This window comes from Gekko japonicus, unplaced genomic scaffold (genome assembly GCF_001447785.1).
Source record: "Gekko japonicus isolate JY-2015 unplaced genomic scaffold, Gekko_japonicus_V1.1 scaffold1808, whole genome shotgun sequence".
NCBI lineage: Eukaryota > Metazoa > Chordata > Lepidosauria > Squamata > Gekkonidae > Gekko > Gekko japonicus.
In genome coordinates this window covers 32,954-50,040 of record NW_015168102.1, presented here as the reverse complement: position 1 = coordinate 50,040, position 17,087 = coordinate 32,954, and the positions used below count along the sequence as shown (strand labels likewise).

The window sequence follows — 17,087 nt, the reverse complement described above, 5'->3', positions numbered from 1 at the left end:
GCTTTGTACAGTCCAAGCAGCCTATTTTTCTTCCTTAGAAATAACTCCACCTTCTGCTAGCAGGCCACAACACATTTATCTATACATCAGGCTGTAGTATAACATACCTTAGAGCACTGCAGCATACACTTCCACATTTCCCACCCTCTTATTGAAAACAGGTGGTGGCTCAAGTGGTTAAGACGCTGAACTGCAGGCTGTGGAAGGTCAGTAGTTCAGCGGTTCAAGACCCGGGTGCTGCAAGATAGGGTGAGCTCCTGTCTCTAGTTCCAGCTCCTGCCAACCTAGCAGTTCGAAAGCAAGAAATTGCAAGTAGATAAATAGGTACCACTTCGGTGGGAAGGTAACAGCGTTCCGTGCACCTTGGTGTTTAGTCATGCCGGCCACATGACCACGGAAACGTCTTCGGACAGCGCTGGCTCTTCGGCTTTGAAACGGAGATGAGCACCGCAACCCTAGAGTCGGATTCGACTGGCTTTCGAGCAAGGGAACCTTTACCTTTACCTTTTAAGCTCTATTATAGCATCACGGTGTAGGTGATTATCATGGTAGCTGATCCTTCAGAAATATTTTGTAGATTACATCCTAGCCCAACAGACGTGAGCTGTTTACCTGCTTTAGGTCTCTAGTCCAGGGAGGCAAGGATGGGATATAAAACCCAGGATGAAATATGAAGGCCAGTCAAATTGATTCAGAAGAATAACTGGGAAGGGTGGGTAGGGGGAAAGAGTATCAAGGGCCCTGAAGCAGCAGTAACTATACCATAGCTAATTAGATTCAAGCATTCCACCCTAGACTAGGAACCTATTCAAGAATCATGGCCTCAATCTCCATGGTAGTGGAACAAGCCCGCCTCCCCCTGTCTAGGACAGAAAGTGATCATTTGTATGGAACTGTGAAGCTTTCAAAGGCTACCACCAGGGATTGAGGCAGGAGGGAAAAAAGCAAAATGTTCACTCCACATTTGAATACCAGGTCTGACCAATACCTACCAGTATATCAGAGGCACCTAAAAAGGGGGTTTCTTTTAAGAAAACCACAAATGGCAAACACATTGTTTTAATACTGCGTTAAGAAAAATCTTATAAAAAACATTGCAATACATTTAAGCATTCTACAAGCATGCATTTAGTACATTAAACAGCAGCATAGGCCAATCAAATCCCCATGTTTATAAACAATATTTCCTATACATTTAAAACTCAAAAAGGTTTCCTAAAAGGAATATATACAGTCATCTGTTTTTATTATCAAGTTTTTTTCTGCCCTGCTTTTTTTTTGCTGAACACTGGAAATAGGGAATGTGTGTCTGTGGCACAAAGTAGGTCTAGAAATGTTGAATTAAAATTTGACCATAAAATCAATGGCTGAAAGACCTTAATACTGTAACCAAAGTATTGATTATTGGATAACATGGTTATTTTTCTCTTGAATCAACCTGCCAGCATGAGATTTCCAAATAAAAAGATTAGACATTAAAACGGTTTAAAAACTAAAATATAAATAAAAACTCAACGGTTCCTCCAAAGAGAGCCCCAATAAAGCAACTCACAGAAATTCAGTACAGACATAATACGCAAAGAGAGCTCCCCTTCCCATAAAGATCAGGGAATAGGCACTAACTGGGAAAAATACTCCAAGTCTGGACTGTTGCAGTCTGTAAATCTTCCACGTTTTACTGCTGTGCCATAGTCAATACCTTTTAAAATGTGCCAACTTCTTCGGTAAGCACTGGGAACTGTTACGTGGTCTTTCTGAATCCTTTTAAAATAGGATATATATTTTCAAATGCTTCATAAATTTCAGCTCTGACTTTTGCACCTGAAAGAAATCATGCTAGATATAAAACTGTGTTTCAACAACATACACAAAATGTTGTAGGATTACGAGGTTACTGACATTCAACAGTTCGTTATTTTCCTACAAGTATGGCAAATAATAATTGGAGAGCGTTAACACTGAATAAATGCATGAAGAGTTAACATTTATATTACAAGTTAGTGGCTAGAATCTGGCTCAAATACTTAACAAAATATCTAGGCCAACACCTAAATTGAGATTTGTTCTGTTACATTTAAAGAATTCTTTGCACTACAGTTTAGCTCCATATGTACTTTCAATGCAGTGATTTAATATGAGGCTTACCAGTTAAAACTACTTTCCCAGAAACAAATATAAGGAGGACAATTCTTGGCTTGATCATTCTGTAAATTAAACCAGGGAAAAGCTCCGGCTCATAACTGAAAGAAAAGACAAACACACCGTTCATGATTAAACTATTTAGTAAACTGAATAAATAAAACATTTAAAGCTGTAGGTATTTAGGATGCGAGTTTCAAAGTAGAAATACACCTTTTTTCTTTGTCTCAAAATGGGGGAAAATTTAGTTTAAAAGTGGCAGTTGTAGGAAGATCCTGTGGTTTGACATATGAAAATATGTTCTTGTATTCAGCTCAAAGAGTAAATAGTACTAAGCGGAGTTCAAACTAAATACTTATTTCACATTCTGAGCACTAGCCAATTATTTCTACCCCTACAACAATTTGAGAGCGCTGTCTCAGCCCCACCTACCTCACAGGGTGTCTGTTGTGGGGAGGGGAAGGGAAAGGAGATTGTAAGCTGCTCTTTGGGTAGTGAAGGGTGGGGTATAAATCCAATATCTTCTTTTTAAGAAGCTTTGCCTATGTTGGGGTAGTGTAAGTGACTGATTCTATTTCTCCAGCTATTCTGCTAGTCATTTGATTGTGTGCTTATTACTTCACTGAAACTGCTTACATTTATTTTAGGCGTGACAAATTTTCCAACTAAGCCAATCAAAAAGAGAGTCCTACTTGTTTGAGTGTTAGAGCAGGTTTGTGGTGTGGTATAGCCTCCTTAGAGAACATTGTAAACACAAAATACTGTCTGACCTTGGCAAGGTATTCTAGCAACTGCAGCATGCTAAGGAAGAATAAGATGGGCAACACAACAGTAAGCAGATCAGAGGGTATCACCAAGTAGTGTTTATCAAAAACAGCAGTAATCCTCTATTTACCTGCTAAATTGTTGGTGTGTGAGTACCAGTCCCTCAAGCCTGATGGGGAATTTTACATCACAACTGCCCACCATATTCTGAATCTTAAAATCCAAGAATTTGGCTGGGAAGCCCAACTTCTGCACAACTCTGGCATACTTTCTGGCAGCCAACCTTGACTGCTCTTCACTGGGAAACAAAAAAGCAAGCAGCGCTGTAATTTTTACCAAGGAAAATATTTAATTATTTAAAATTTTACATTATTTGTAGTCTGCCTTTCTCTCTGGGACTCAAGGCAGATTACACAGTGTACGTCAACACAGTCAATAGGATGAGACATCTAATAAACAATGTAATAGGACTAGAGAACTCTGAAACAATGCAACTACCGGTATTAGACATGACATATTAAAACAATGCAGAAAATAGTACATACAGCATAATACACATGTGTTTAGTGTACTAAACAACTGGTTATTCTTAACTAGTTCTGAATACCAGTGAGATTAATCGGAGATACTAAATCACCTTGCATACCTTTTAGCCCCTGTACACACCATTTTCCCAGAGCTGAATATAAGGGCAGTGGTACGTGGCTCTCTTATTCTCATAATCACAGCAGCAAAACGCTGAAATGCATATAGAAGGTTATTACTATAAGAACAGCAAATTGCTAATATACCTTTTCTAAAACATCATGCAATCTGCAAGACATTTAGCAAACCATTTTTGAGAAATGCACCTCTCGTCCTTCAGTTACCTTAATTCTGAAAGCATTTAAACTCAGAATAAAATTCTACCATAATACATTGTGGGAAACAGGCACCATCAAAGTCCTCAAACTCAGTTTAACAAATTTCCAGATGTTAATAGTCCACAGGTAACTTACACAGCCATCATTTCCATTTTAGAAAGCCATTTTGCAGCCCAATCTGTTTCACTGCACTACACAGGTGGTAAAGGAAGTCATTCAAACTTGTGTAAACATTATTCCTCCTTGTGGACAGATCAGTTACAAACAGCAATTACTGAGGGAAGATTACAACACTATTCAAGCAGAATACTTAAAAAGGGCAACAGGCCTATTTTTTGAAAGCCTCACCCCACAATTAGACAGCATGCTAAGGAAAGGCATTTGTCCAGCAAACAACTGTGTAGCTCTAGCATTCAGCTGCTTATCACAGACTCTTTAAAATGCAGTGGTGACCACCAGCAAGACTACTTCCTATTCCACCACCCTACAACATCTCACCACTTTGTAAAGCCTAATATGAAGTTTAAAAAGCTCCATCATCATCCCTCTCCCCACCAACAGCAAAGCAACCTCCAATTTCCTTTACTAGTATATACTAAATGAAAACTTGTTTAAAGGCGATATTCAACATACTGTACAGAGGAAAGCATTTTCAAGGAACTTGAACCACTACTCCCTTCAAAAATAAACACTTTTGTGCTCAGCAAATGTTAAATCAAGCCGCTGTAAGGCTTTTAAATGGATTTTTCAGTTTTTATTCGCTTTATTTCATCTGTAAAAGAGATTGGAACTGTTACTCAGTTTACTACCTAACTGAATCCAATAAAAGCGAGTCTCCTAAGATACTTCCTTACTATGATCTGGCAATGTTTAAATAATGGTGAGATCCCTCTGGGGATGCAACTGCAGTATCAGCCTTAAAGGACAGTTTGGAAGACTTCTGATCAAGAGCTGCTATGAAGTCTGTGGACTCTTCACATGGGATGTACTACATAACAAGAGCCGGAGTCAGAGGCAGGCCTCTCAAGACCTATGTTCAACTGTTGTCCGCTATTCTTTACCTTAGGGTTGTATTCAGCATTTCGAGCACGAAGGGCAATCGTTTTCAGGTCCAGTTTGCAGCCAAGATTTACTGTAGATACAATATTCCTAAAGGCAATTTAGAAACATGTTAGTCAAGGTAGGACTCCTCCATGTTTGAAATTATCCCCCATTTTATGATTGCATTTGAGGTGAGTCACCTCAAATGCCAACACAAAAGGACTCAAGCATGCCAGTTTTACATCTGACACTATTTCAGTAGTGTCCACTAACAGGAATATGCATCCTGTTTATTTTGATTTTATGATGATCATAAATGTATCTGCCACAAGACAGTCATCACAGTATTAATAGTATTAATGGAAAATAGGGTCACAGAAAGCAGCCAGGACATTTTTATTACAGCTTTGTCAAGATAACATCTAGATTGGAACCAATACTTGTAAAAGTACTTAGGTTAGTTATTCAGCTTTATTATTTTTATCCTCACTGTTCACTGATCTTTTATTGTATATTCCTGCACAGTGTATTAATAAATCACTTTCTATTTTGTGGTGTTCTTGAACTCTACGGCTTCAATCTGAACCCAGTACTTTGGCCTACATGGCTACAGACACCGAAGCAACTTGTTTTGAAACTCACCTTGTAAGTGTACAACCTTGCAGGGTTGACTTCCTTGATCTTAGTCCTGGGAGGCTTGGTCCCTTGGTCTCTAGCTGTTGGGGTAGTTAACAGGGCTGGTGGCAGTTCTACCCTGGGGTTTGTGGACTCACACTTCAGTGTTTTGGTTTTGTCTTACCCAATCCATCGCCCTTAAGTGGGATCTTGGCCTTTAAGGTCCTTTGACACCCCCTTTGTGCAGACTACACTTTCTCGGAGTTGTCATTACAAAAATCCCCCATGTATGTGCATAGTGTGTCTGACATGAGGCTATAGAAATGTAGTTCCATGCTTTGCACACTATCATTTGGGAAACAGATGTCCTGGTTAGGATTTATATAGGCTTGGATCCTAAGCAGTGTGAGCAGAGTCAGGCTAAAAGAAGGAAACTTCCTTGCCTCTCCTCTTCCTACTGCAATCGTCTGCTGTGGCCTCTGAAATTGTGCTTCTGTAGGTTGCTGGACCACCAGGAACAGGATGAGGGGCACAGCGGAAGTTGGCAGCAGGAGGGAGGGAACAGGCAAAAATTTCCCTCATACTGTTCTGTCAGAGGAGCTGCTTTTAGACTCATGGAACAGCATCAGACTATGAGCTACTGTATTTGGGAGAGCCATGATCAGCCTCAGGCTTAGTCAATATCCTAAGCCACACTATGACTTGGAGGCATAGCTGGAGTCTAGGAGCAAAGCAGTTGTATTTTTCACTCTTCCTTGTTCCAGGTTCGCCATGGTTTTTGCAGTATGCCAGGGCAGGACCTGAGCTGGGAAGACTTAAGGTACAGCTAAGCTGCACTCCTTCCCTAACATGACCCTGACAGCAACCAGTTCTATGCTAGCACTTCTCCAGATACGCCAGTGTGTTTTCAAGTTATGTTGGTATCTCTCTGTGTTCTATTTCTATAGATAGGTTCTATTGCTCTGTCTCTATAGAGGCAGGGCTGAGGAATGTGCTGCTGGTCTGTGATCACAAATATATTTATGGAGGACTTCCGGGGTTGCGGCAAAGTGGAGTGGTTGAGACTCGGGGAGCTCCTGAGAATCACCGACTCTCCACGCTCCTTAGGGGATTTTCGGGGGGTGGGGGGCCCAAAATCCCACCGGTCCTCCCGTAGAGAGGTCCGGTTGCTGAGGACTTGCCTTGGGCTCCCCGCGAGCGGCAGCAAGTGGGTGAAGCCCAGGATTGTCCTGAAGCGGAGTGTGGAGTGGAGCAGTCACGGAGCCATGACTGCGAAGCTTTGAACACCCCCCCACAAGAGAGTATGAGCCTCATCATAACAGCAATGAAGACCACCTTTATACCATGAGTACTTGGAAGTGTAACAATCAAGTCAGCAACCCTAGTTTTGAATAAGCCCCTTTGATTTCCCCAAAAAGTGAAGGACGCGGGGAGAGGATATCCCCTCCCCCCCCGCTTTCCCCCTCGGGAAGTGGCTGTGACGAGACCGGGATATTACAACTTACAAAAACAGTGCTAGGGGCAAAAAGACTCAGCCAAGGTTGGGTGAATATCTTTACTACTTTATTATTTTACTTTAATCTTATCTTTACTGAAGAAATATCTTTGTGACTACTGAATCAATTCCTTTTGTTTCTACGGTATGGGATTTAAAAAGGACTGTGATGAACAGTATTGAGACCATTTTCTTTAAAAAAAAGGATTATAAACATTAGGAACAGGGTTATATTCATCTTTGAGACTGTGCTTTATACTTAAAAACTGTAACAGGTTGACTGTTTCTTGAACATATAAAGAGATTGCACATTGTTTGGGCTATGCTGGAAGATTCTTGGATTTAAATATGGCTACCGGGACTGTTTTGAAAATGCAGTCACCTCTGTGAGACTTGCAGGAACTACAACTATAGAGACTAACTTTGCTGAATAGACTCAAATTTGGTTGAAATGTGGAAATGGCCTTGCAAAATTTGTGCAAAGCAGACAACTCAGATACTGCAGACAGTATGCAAGATTTCTGGAAACAATTTCAGAAGATTCTCCAAGACGCAATGCAAAAAGTGATAAAACAAGCCTTTGACAGACTTTACAATAAGCCAGAAGATTTTACAATCCAGCCAGAAATGGGAAACAGGAGAGAGGAACCACAGAATCAACAGACTTCTGCTGAAGAGCAAGATCCTAAACAAACTGAGCCACTAAATTGAACTTCTTTTGCAACTAAAGGGAAGATAAGAAGAAACTACACTGAACAAGTTAACAGGCCTATGGAAAATTGGACAATTCACTTAGCTTCTAAAATGATAAAAGACAATGCTCAAAAGGATTTAATTTACAGAATAATTACTTCATTAAATGAGAAAACAAGAAGATATACAAAGCAGGACTTTTCAAATATGCCAATAATTGAATACAGATGGGAAAGAACAAAGATAAACTGGCTTACTTACAAAGAAGAAAGGCACAGAATCATGACTTTAATGAAAAGGAAACCTCAGAAAAAGGAGAAAAGAATGAAATACTATAGAGTGATATAGAGTCTTGATTTGTGTGTAAATGACTAAAATGAGTTACAACTGAAATTGATTGAATAATACAATATAAGATCTTGAAGGCTAATAAAATTATAAAATAATAAATTGATTTTAAAATAAAAACTGAAATAAAATAATAATAATTGAAACAATGTTATATATAAATCATAGCTGCAAGTCATAAATAAATTAAGAAGGATTTGATGACCTGGCTTCTAGTGGAAATTTTAATATGATGTTATAATAGAAAATGATCACATCTTTTTCTTTATTTTATTTTCCTTTTGAATAGTGAAACACTCTGAGTAATATAAGCAATGCTGATTTAACTTTAATGCAAAAGAATTATAAATGATTTGGGAATTTGTATAAGAATTTAATATGAAGATAAAATATAAAATGTTATTTCAGAGTTGGTTAAGTACGTTATATTTTGTACTTATTTTGTAGAAATGTTAGCAGATTACCTAGATATATTATTATTTAGAAGGAAACGTATTGGTTGGCTTTCAGATACTTTTTTTTTAATTTAAATTTTTTATTGTTTTAAGTCAAAACTGTAAAGTTACGACATAATGCAGTTATACATGTTATCTAGATATTCTTATCAGAAATAATATCTTATTTAGAGGTTAGACCATAGAAAATGTATTTTTAATATATAAAGTTGCAATGATAATATCTTTAAGTATGATAAAATATTATAAAAATACTAAATAATGTTGTTATGAATGAGAATGATGATTTGATATTTGGATAATTTGTAATACTCTCATCTTTTATTCTTTTTTTCTGAAAAATTTCTAAAATTTCTATTAAAAAAACCTAAGTATTTTTATGGAGTACTTCACTTCAGTGTTTGAACTGACCCATGCCAATCAAGAAATATTTTGGGGGGCCAAGATCACCCGGAAGCTTTCATACCAACTACCGGATAAAACACTAGGGGTCCACCTAGTCCAGCATCCCATTTCCCCCACAGCCTCCAGACCAGATGCTTCCCGGAAGGCAACAGTTCTCACAGGCCGTTAACCATACAGTCACTAATTGAAAACATTGCTGGAGGATGGCAGGAAACAAAAGAGGAGAGCACACACTTACTGAAGCTGTGGTACAATCCCCGAGCTTTCAGAAGCAGGCGTTGCAGGAGTTATTGGGGTCATGGGAGTCATTGGAGATGGGTAGAGAGGTGTGGTTCCTGGCAAGGGAGCAGTAGTAAGCGTCTGAGAATGGAAGAGCTGTGGCGTCTGACCAGATACTCCCTGGGTTGGCTGGGACGTAGACTGCTGTGCGGCTGCTTGCTGCTGCTGCCTTTGCTGCTCTTCCAGTATAGATAAACTATTGGTGCTTTGAACAGGCTGCGGGGTGAGCCCTGTGCCATAAGGCATCATGGGACTGAAAATAGGGATGCCAGGAGTCATTGCACTCTGCAAGAAGACAATGCAAATTAGGCTGTAAATCTGGGCTATCATGAACAGGATCAACTATCTGTTCAATCACGTGATGAACAATGACTTATTCACTTATAATACTAGCTGTAGCAAGACAACCCCACCCCCTGTGTGGAGGGGAACATCTCAGTAATTAGGCCTACTGTATGCCACCTTATTGCCATATTATTTTACTCTAATCCAAACAGGGGAACTGAAATTCAAATCCCTTCGGATAAGAATCAAGCTGTTAATATATTAACAAAAGGAATATGGGATCTCTCATAAATATACTTTTACTGGCACTTGAACTATTTTATGAGTTTCTCACAGTTTTGATAGCACAGGGACATTGCCCCCCCCCCCAAAATCAGAAACACATTTCACAATTAGCATTTATGAGAACCATTTGCCGATTGAGAGGCCTTTGACTTCTGTTTTGAAATGAATACTGTATATTGTCTCAGGGGGCTGTCGGTCTGAACACACATGAAGCTGCCTCATACTGAATCAGACCCTTGGTCCATCAAGGTCAGTATGGTCTACTCAGATCATCAGCAGCTCTCCAAAGTCTCAGGTCAAGGTCTTTCACATCACCTGCTACCTGCTCTCCAGATAAGAAGTGGAGTGAGCACAGCAGCTGAAGTGTTAAGGATACTGAAGCAACAACAGTGAGAAATGGGAGGGAAGGCTAGCCCCCAAATCCATGGACTTTCAGAAGCCTTGAAATAGGTATGAGCAAAGAATCTGCTTTGAACACTCCATTCCCCCCCCCCCCAGAAAATTCATGAGTTGCCACATTTTTACCTGAGGGGATGCTAAACCCTGGGCATAGGGTGGCAAGCTGTTGTTTTGATCCATGACAGCAGTCACGTATCCAGTCAGGTGATATGTATTTCCACAAATGCAGTCCAAAAAGGCAATTTCACACCATCAGCCTTGAGGAAGTATCTTTGCCTAAAGTATCCCAATGAATAGCCATGCAGTCAGTTTTGACATATTTGGAAAGGCACCAGATCCTAGATGTCTATATCAAGGATTCCAAATCTGAAAGAGAAACAGTGTCATGACATACACGCAACATTCAGGAGTACAACTACTTATGGCCAATACTGTTACTCATGATCAGTGTTCCCTTTAAGCCAAGTTAGTGTGAGCTAGCTCAGTTTTTTAGCCTCCGGCTCACAGTGTCTTAGTTTAGGAAGGATGGCTCCAGAGCAAACTAATTTATGCAGTAGAGAAGAAGAGACTGAATTTATACCCCGCCCTTCACTACCCGAAGCAGTCTCAGAGTGGCTTACAATCCCTTTCCCTCCCCCTCCCTACAACAGACACCCTGTGAGGTAGGTGGGGCTGAGAGCTCTCTCTCAAGAACTGCCCTTGAGAGAACAACTCTGAAAGAACTTATGACTGACCCAAGGTCACACCAGCAGCTGCATGTGACGGTGGGGGGAATCAAACCTGGTACTCCAAGATCAGAGTCCTAACCACTACACCAAACTAGCCAAATCACTCACAACTTTAATGCCAGTAGCTCACAAAGTAGAATTTTTGCTTACAAGACTCCACAGCTTAGAGGGAGCACTGCTCATGACGTAATACAGCAGGCCTTGACAAATCTTCTTGGACTCTAGCAGCTAACCCAAATATTTAAGAGCCAGACTTGTTTTTCATCATCCAGGGTTTAGTATTTTAATAGCCATATTTTCTAGTTATTACTAGAAATATAATATTTCTGGGTAGGTTGAAGCCACTGAATAAAATGCCTTCCCCATTTTTTTTTCCAGTAAAGGGAAATTTTGGGCGAAAAAATGAAATATGTGTTAGGCTTACTTTTGTATCAAACTTAACCGCACTAGAAATCTGTTTCTGAAAATCCATACAACAAAAATTATGAGTTGCCAAATATTAAGTAACTAATTTAACTGTAAGAAATTTTCTTCCTCCTACAGCTCAAATTTTATTATTTATTTATTAAATTTTTGCTAGGCCTCCCTTCCCTTCAAGCAGGGCTCAGGGCGGCTTACAAAAGAATAATGTACAAAATTCTTTAATTTAAATCCAACATTAAAACCACCTAAAAACAGATCAATAAATAGGGACAAAATACATATACAAGATGGTGGAAAAAACTAGCTCCCCCGGCCTTCTTGGGGGGAGGGGTTGCGAGGGATGGGGAAGAGTGACAGATGTCATACTATCCCCGTTGCTGTCCTCAACCAAACACCTGGCAGAACATCTCTGCCTTGCATGCCCTGTGGAAAGGTAATGACTCCTGCAGGGCACAGATGTCTTCCGGCAGAGAGTTCCACCAGGTGGGGGCCAGGTACAATCTGGGTGAGCCCTAGTGCTGCCATGGATGACACTAGGTCCACTGCCTGCTGCGAGGAGGCAACATCAGCATGGACATTGAAGTCCCCGAGTAGCATAAGCCTCAGGAACTCCAATGCCCAGCCAGTAACCGCCTCAAGCAGGATCAGGAGGCTGTCCACTGGTATGCTAGGTGAACGGTACACCAGAAAAGACAGCCAAACTCACTTCAGAGTCCCACGCGAGGCCTACACAGTCAATGCTGGTGATCTTTGGGACAGGGAGTGCCCTGAAGGAAAAACTCTCACGAAGTGCCCTGAAGGAAAAACTCTCACCACCCCCCACCCCACTGTTCAAGACTGATGGAGGACCAAAAAACCTGGAAGAGAGAGCTCTTTTAAGGCAACAGTTTCACCATCTCTCGTCCAGGTCTCGGTCATGCATGCCAGGTCCACTTCTTGTGCTGCAATATAGTCTCGCAGCGTAAAGGTCTTATCGTTAATGAAGCTAGTTAATACTAAAATACTTCAGTTTCAGCTTTTTAATTCTAGCACTTTCATACCAATGCCAAACAACTGCCAGATGGTCAAGTGAGATATACTTCAAACAGCAACATCCTTGGAGAACCAAGTACATTGCTCCAAGTTGCAGTGTTAGATCCGGACCGTAACTCCCTTTCAATTGTGCTGGTGCTTGAGTTACAGTTATAATGCATGTGTGTTGAGTGGGGGAAATGTGCCCTCAAAATCCAAAACAAAGTGATTAGTCAAAAAGAAGTTGAGATGGAGAGAGTAAAGAAAGCCAAATCTTTTCAAACAGCCTGCATGTTATTAGCAACAACAATAAAAACTCAACCTAAAAATACACTGCTGCTTAGGTGCAGGAAACCAAGCTAGCTGGACCATAGATGATAAAGGCCTGAAAAGGATTGCTACAGGAGGTAACGGAGATTGTAGAGAATGATGGACAAACAGCTTCACCAAAAATAGTAGGTCTGGCATAGCTGAAGAACTCAGTCAAAGAAACAACAAGAGATGACATTTGGGGCTAACTGGCAAATAAAAACAAGTTACCAAGTTCTGATGGTATACACAAGAGACTTCTAAAGGATCCACAAATGAAGTGTGATCACTTAAGAGAAATACACAATTTCACTGAAGCTGGCATTCATACGGGGGAAACGTAATACCCATTTTAAAAAAGGAATTCACCAAGAACCAGGAAATTACAAGACAGCTTAGTTTCTGCTCCACACAAACTAGTGAAAAGCTTTATTAAACATCGATACATTAAGAATACAGTAGAACAAATACTGCACAGGGAGAACTAACAAGGTTTCTTTATCTGAAGAAGTGTGCATGCACATGAAAGCTAATACCCAGATTTAATATTCATTGGTCCTAAACTGGACTCAAACTTTGTTTTGTAAATGGAAGTTCTGCCTCACCAAGCCTGTGGAGTTCTCTGAAAGCATCAAGTAAGTATGTGGATACCACTGTCCCAACAGATGTTGTTATACTTTAACTCCCAAGCAGCTTTTGACAAAAGTTCCTCATCAAAAGCTCCTGAGTAAATTTAGCAGTCACCGCATAATAAGATGGGTCTTCTTGTAGATTAGAAGCTGGATAAACAGGGAACACAGAGTAGGAACAGACAGTTTTCATGATCTGAAAACACATGCAGACTACATTGGGAGGCAAGGGCATGTTAAATGGGTGGAAATCCTTCCGTCTGTGGAAACAGTCCAGTGGATCAAAGCCCAGAATTTCTCCTCCTCTCCCGCAGCTACAGAATTCAGGGTCATCTATTGAAGCAGACTGGCAACAGATTTAGTACAGATGCTTCTTTGTAAAATTTATAGGTAACTCATGAAATTTACTGCCATAAGACAATGGAGATGGCCACTAGCTTTAAAAAGGGATCAGACAAATTCATGAAACAGAGACTAAACGGATATTAGTCAAGATGCTGAATAAAAACATCCATGCTATCTCATGCTACCAGCAGACCCCAAGGAGGCTGTGAAAACTCTGAACAGGTATAGAAGCAGTTTTGGAATGGGTGAGAGCTAATAAGCTAAAAGCTGATCCTGACAAAATGGAGGTGCTATTGGTGGTGGTGGGGAAGGTCTGAAGGGGAAGGTTATCCTGTGTTCTGCATGAGATAATTCTTCCCCTAAAGGAGCCAATTTGCAGCTTTATGCACTCCTAGATCCTGGCCTCCTGCTTGATACACAGGCGGCACTGGTGGTGAGCCAGCTGTGGCCCTTCCTAGGCAGAAAAGATCTTGTCACTGTGATGCATGTCCTCGTAACATCTAGAATAGATTGCTGCAATGCAATCTACATGGGGCTGCCCTTGACGACTGTCTGGAAGCTCCAGTTGGTGCAGACTGCTGTGACCAAAATGTTGACTGGAGTTGTTCGTAGGGACCATATCACTCCAGTCTTGTTCCATCTACACTAGCTTCCAATTTACTTCCAGGCTCAATTCAAGGTGCTGGTACTAACCTTTAGAACCCTGTACAGCCTGGAAACAACATATCTTAAGGGCCACCTTCTCCATATGAACCTACCCACTCACTCCGGTCATCTTCAGAGGCCCTGTTCAGTTCCTTCTGAGGCTAGATAGGTAGCAATCTGAGACAGGGCTTTCTCTGTCATGGCACCAAAACTTTGAAAATCCCTCCCCAGGGAGATTTGTCTGTCTACTGGTGTCTTCCCCCAGTGGGTGAAGACTTCTTTGTTTTGTTTGGCATACCGCCCAGTAACAGTTATTGGCCCTCCTCTTGTATTGTTTGTTATGTGTTTTTATTTATGGAAACAGACTTACTTATGTCTCTGGGCTTGGTAACCTCTCCCTGTGGCTGAATAGGCATAAAAACACCCTTTATTTGGTCACTGAAACCAAGCAGCATTACTTTCCCAGAACAAGACAATGAGCCAACTTTTTGGAACAGGTAGTGCTTCAGAAGATCCCAGGAGGCTTCCTTTGTATCCACATAGAGTGTCATTTGGAAGGAAACATTTAGGTAGTAAGAGGATGCTAGGCTCGGAACTGCCCGTGTATCCATTTTATAGTTGGACAGCCTCCTATGGCACCTACGTCATGACTGGCCCCGCCAGTTTATGATGGGACCTACTACTCTTTTTCAAAACTGGCTCAACCAAGGTCAGGGATTCCTGATCTATATCTGCCTCCTTGCGGTCACGCTGGTCCACAGAAGGGCAAACCACTTGAGTACTTGAACATAATCCAATTTAGACCCACTAAATTCAGAATAAGGACCCAGTCCAAACTCCTCCACCCTCCAATGGACTTTAGGGGATCTTAAAATTACACAGGAGAACCTAACAAAGTGCGATCTGGCTCACAAAAGGACATGCCACAACATATTCGTTAGTCTTTCAGATGCACCAAAACTCTTATATTAGTTTCATGCACATCTCTACCCGGAAATAAATCCCACTGTGTCCAACGGGGCTAACAGGAGCGCCACCGGACTGCCTGCCCGCCCAAGAGAGTAACATTTGCGCGCACACTTCCCCGTGAGGAGGCTCAGTGAGCCCCCCCCCCCCCCCCCCCGCCCCGCGGGCGCTTCAATGTTCAACATCCAACAGAGGTGTTGTCAGTAGCACCTGAAAGCACACCGGCCCTTGACCCGGCCCTTGTTCCATAGACGCAGTCGGAGAGTGAGAGCCACCAAAGGGAGCGGCCCAAACAAGCAGGCAAAGCGCGCAGCCATCCTCATCCTGACGATGCGGGTATGAAGCAGGCAAAAATGCCGTCCAGCGCCACAGCGGCCTTCTCCAACGAGGGGCCTCGGATGCCTTCGTTCGCTGCTTCCTCATCCCTGACCTGCTGCTCAAAGGCCTGGCGGAGAAGGCAGCGAGAGGCGACGGGGACAGGCCCAGACTTACCGCTCTAGAAGTTCTCCGCTCGACACAAGCAGTACCCCGCGCACAGACTCTCCTTCAACGGCGGTGGCGGTGGCGCACTCCTAATGCGTCATCAGAGCTGGCCGCAACCACTCTTTTTTGGTTACCGCGGGCACCAGCTTTCTTAAGGGCAAGGGCGGGAAGTGAGAGAAAAGCAGATAGGAAGGCCGCTCAAAAGCGCGCAGGCGCACTGAAGGAACCAGGGCCCTTTGTTCCCTACCAAAGAGGTGAGTCGTACGCCATACACTGACGCCCCACATCAACGAGCTTCCAAGCGCTGTCTGGCTTCTAGTGACGCCAGTTGAATGCAGATGTTACACGCATCCTCTACGCTAGTCAAATGGCCTGAGCACCACGGATAAGGGGGCGAGTTATAACATCTCGTCTTTTCCTGCCCCCCTTTTATCCCAAGTAGAAATTAAGTGGTTAAGACTGTCAGACTAGTATCTAGGAGACAAGGTTTCGAATCCCCACTCCTGATATGAAAGCTCGCTGGGTGACCTTGGGCCAGTTACACTCTCTCAGCCTAACCTAGTTTACAGGTAGATTCAAGTGAGCAGCCCTGATGGTCTGAAGCAACAGAACAAAGTCTATAAGTCCAGTGGCACCTTTAAAACCACTTCTTCTGATGAAGTGTGCATGCACACGAACGTTTATACCCAAAATCAAACTTTGTTGGTCTTGAAGGTGCCACCGGGTAATTATTGTGAGGATAAAACGGAGGAGAGGAGAAGCGCCTTTGGACCCCATTGGGGGAGAAAGACAGGGTCCAAATGAATTAAATAAAGTCTGGGCTCATGTTTTTGTTTTTTTAAAGAAGATGGCCGTACTGATCTGAGTCCAGTTAGTAGCCTCTTAGAAACCAACACTTTCAGGGTGTAAGCTTTCGAGACTCAAAGTTCCCTTCACCAGAGGTAGGAATGGAGTCTTTGTTGTCGCTGTTCTTGTTCCTTTTGTGGGACGTAGGGAGCTTTGACTCTCGATTTTTTTATTATATATGCTGAAATTATTATATTTGCTGAAATGCGGTTTTTTTCTACGACATCTCGGTCAAGGAAAGGGCCTGGCTATCGAGTGAACGGAAGCACCACTACTAGGAATCCGTCTAGTCCCGAGTAAAGAATGTTGATTTGGATACTCTCTAGCCCGTACTCCGCCACTCTAACCACGTGACTTCCCACCGCCCAGGAATGCTGGTATTAGAGATGAGAAACCCTAGAACGGTATTTCCGGTGTGAACTGGGTTCTACCTTTACTGTCGAAAGCAAACCAGGGAGGGTTTTTAACCATAGAGATGCTACGGAGTTCGACGGCGTCTCCACACCCAAGGCCCATTGGCTACCTTCAATGTCTGTATATGCTAGGCTACTTCCGCCTCTACGGTACGGCACACAATGCCTCCGGAATTGTAGGACCCGCTGAAAGTGGTCCCACTAGTTCCGGTTCCGGGTCTG

General features: G+C 42.1%; 1 protein-coding gene across 1 annotated transcript; it reads right to left on the bottom strand.

The window, feature by feature from the left end:
* Positions 1-1,285: 1,285 nt before the first annotated feature.
* Positions 1,286-15,667, bottom strand: TBP (TATA-box binding protein). Its single transcript, XM_015414795.1, has 8 exons — positions 15,616-15,667; positions 10,194-10,433; positions 9,058-9,383; positions 4,829-4,916; positions 3,551-3,642; positions 3,035-3,202; positions 2,146-2,240; positions 1,286-1,821 (listed from the first exon to the last, which is right to left on the bottom strand). Exons 2-8 carry the CDS (start codon positions 10,245-10,247, stop codon positions 1,742-1,744), a joined length of 903 nt encoding a protein of 300 aa, XP_015270281.1. The 5' UTR covers positions 10,248-10,433; positions 15,616-15,667; the 3' UTR covers positions 1,286-1,741.
* Positions 15,668-17,087: the final 1,420 nt, after the last annotated feature.

Coding starts and splice junctions, on each gene's coding strand:
- TBP (XM_015414795.1), bottom strand. CDS start 10,247: ATGGATCAAAACAACAGCTTGCCACCCTATGCCCAGGGTTTAGCATCC. Junction 9,384..10,193: donor AGGGTTTAGCATCCCCTCAG/GTAAAAATGTGG, acceptor GTCTTCTTGCAG/AGTGCAATGACTCCTGGCAT. Junction 3,203..3,550: donor GTGTGTACAGGGGCTAAAAG/GTATGCAAGGTG, acceptor TTTGTTTCCCAG/TGAAGAGCAGTCAAGGTTGG.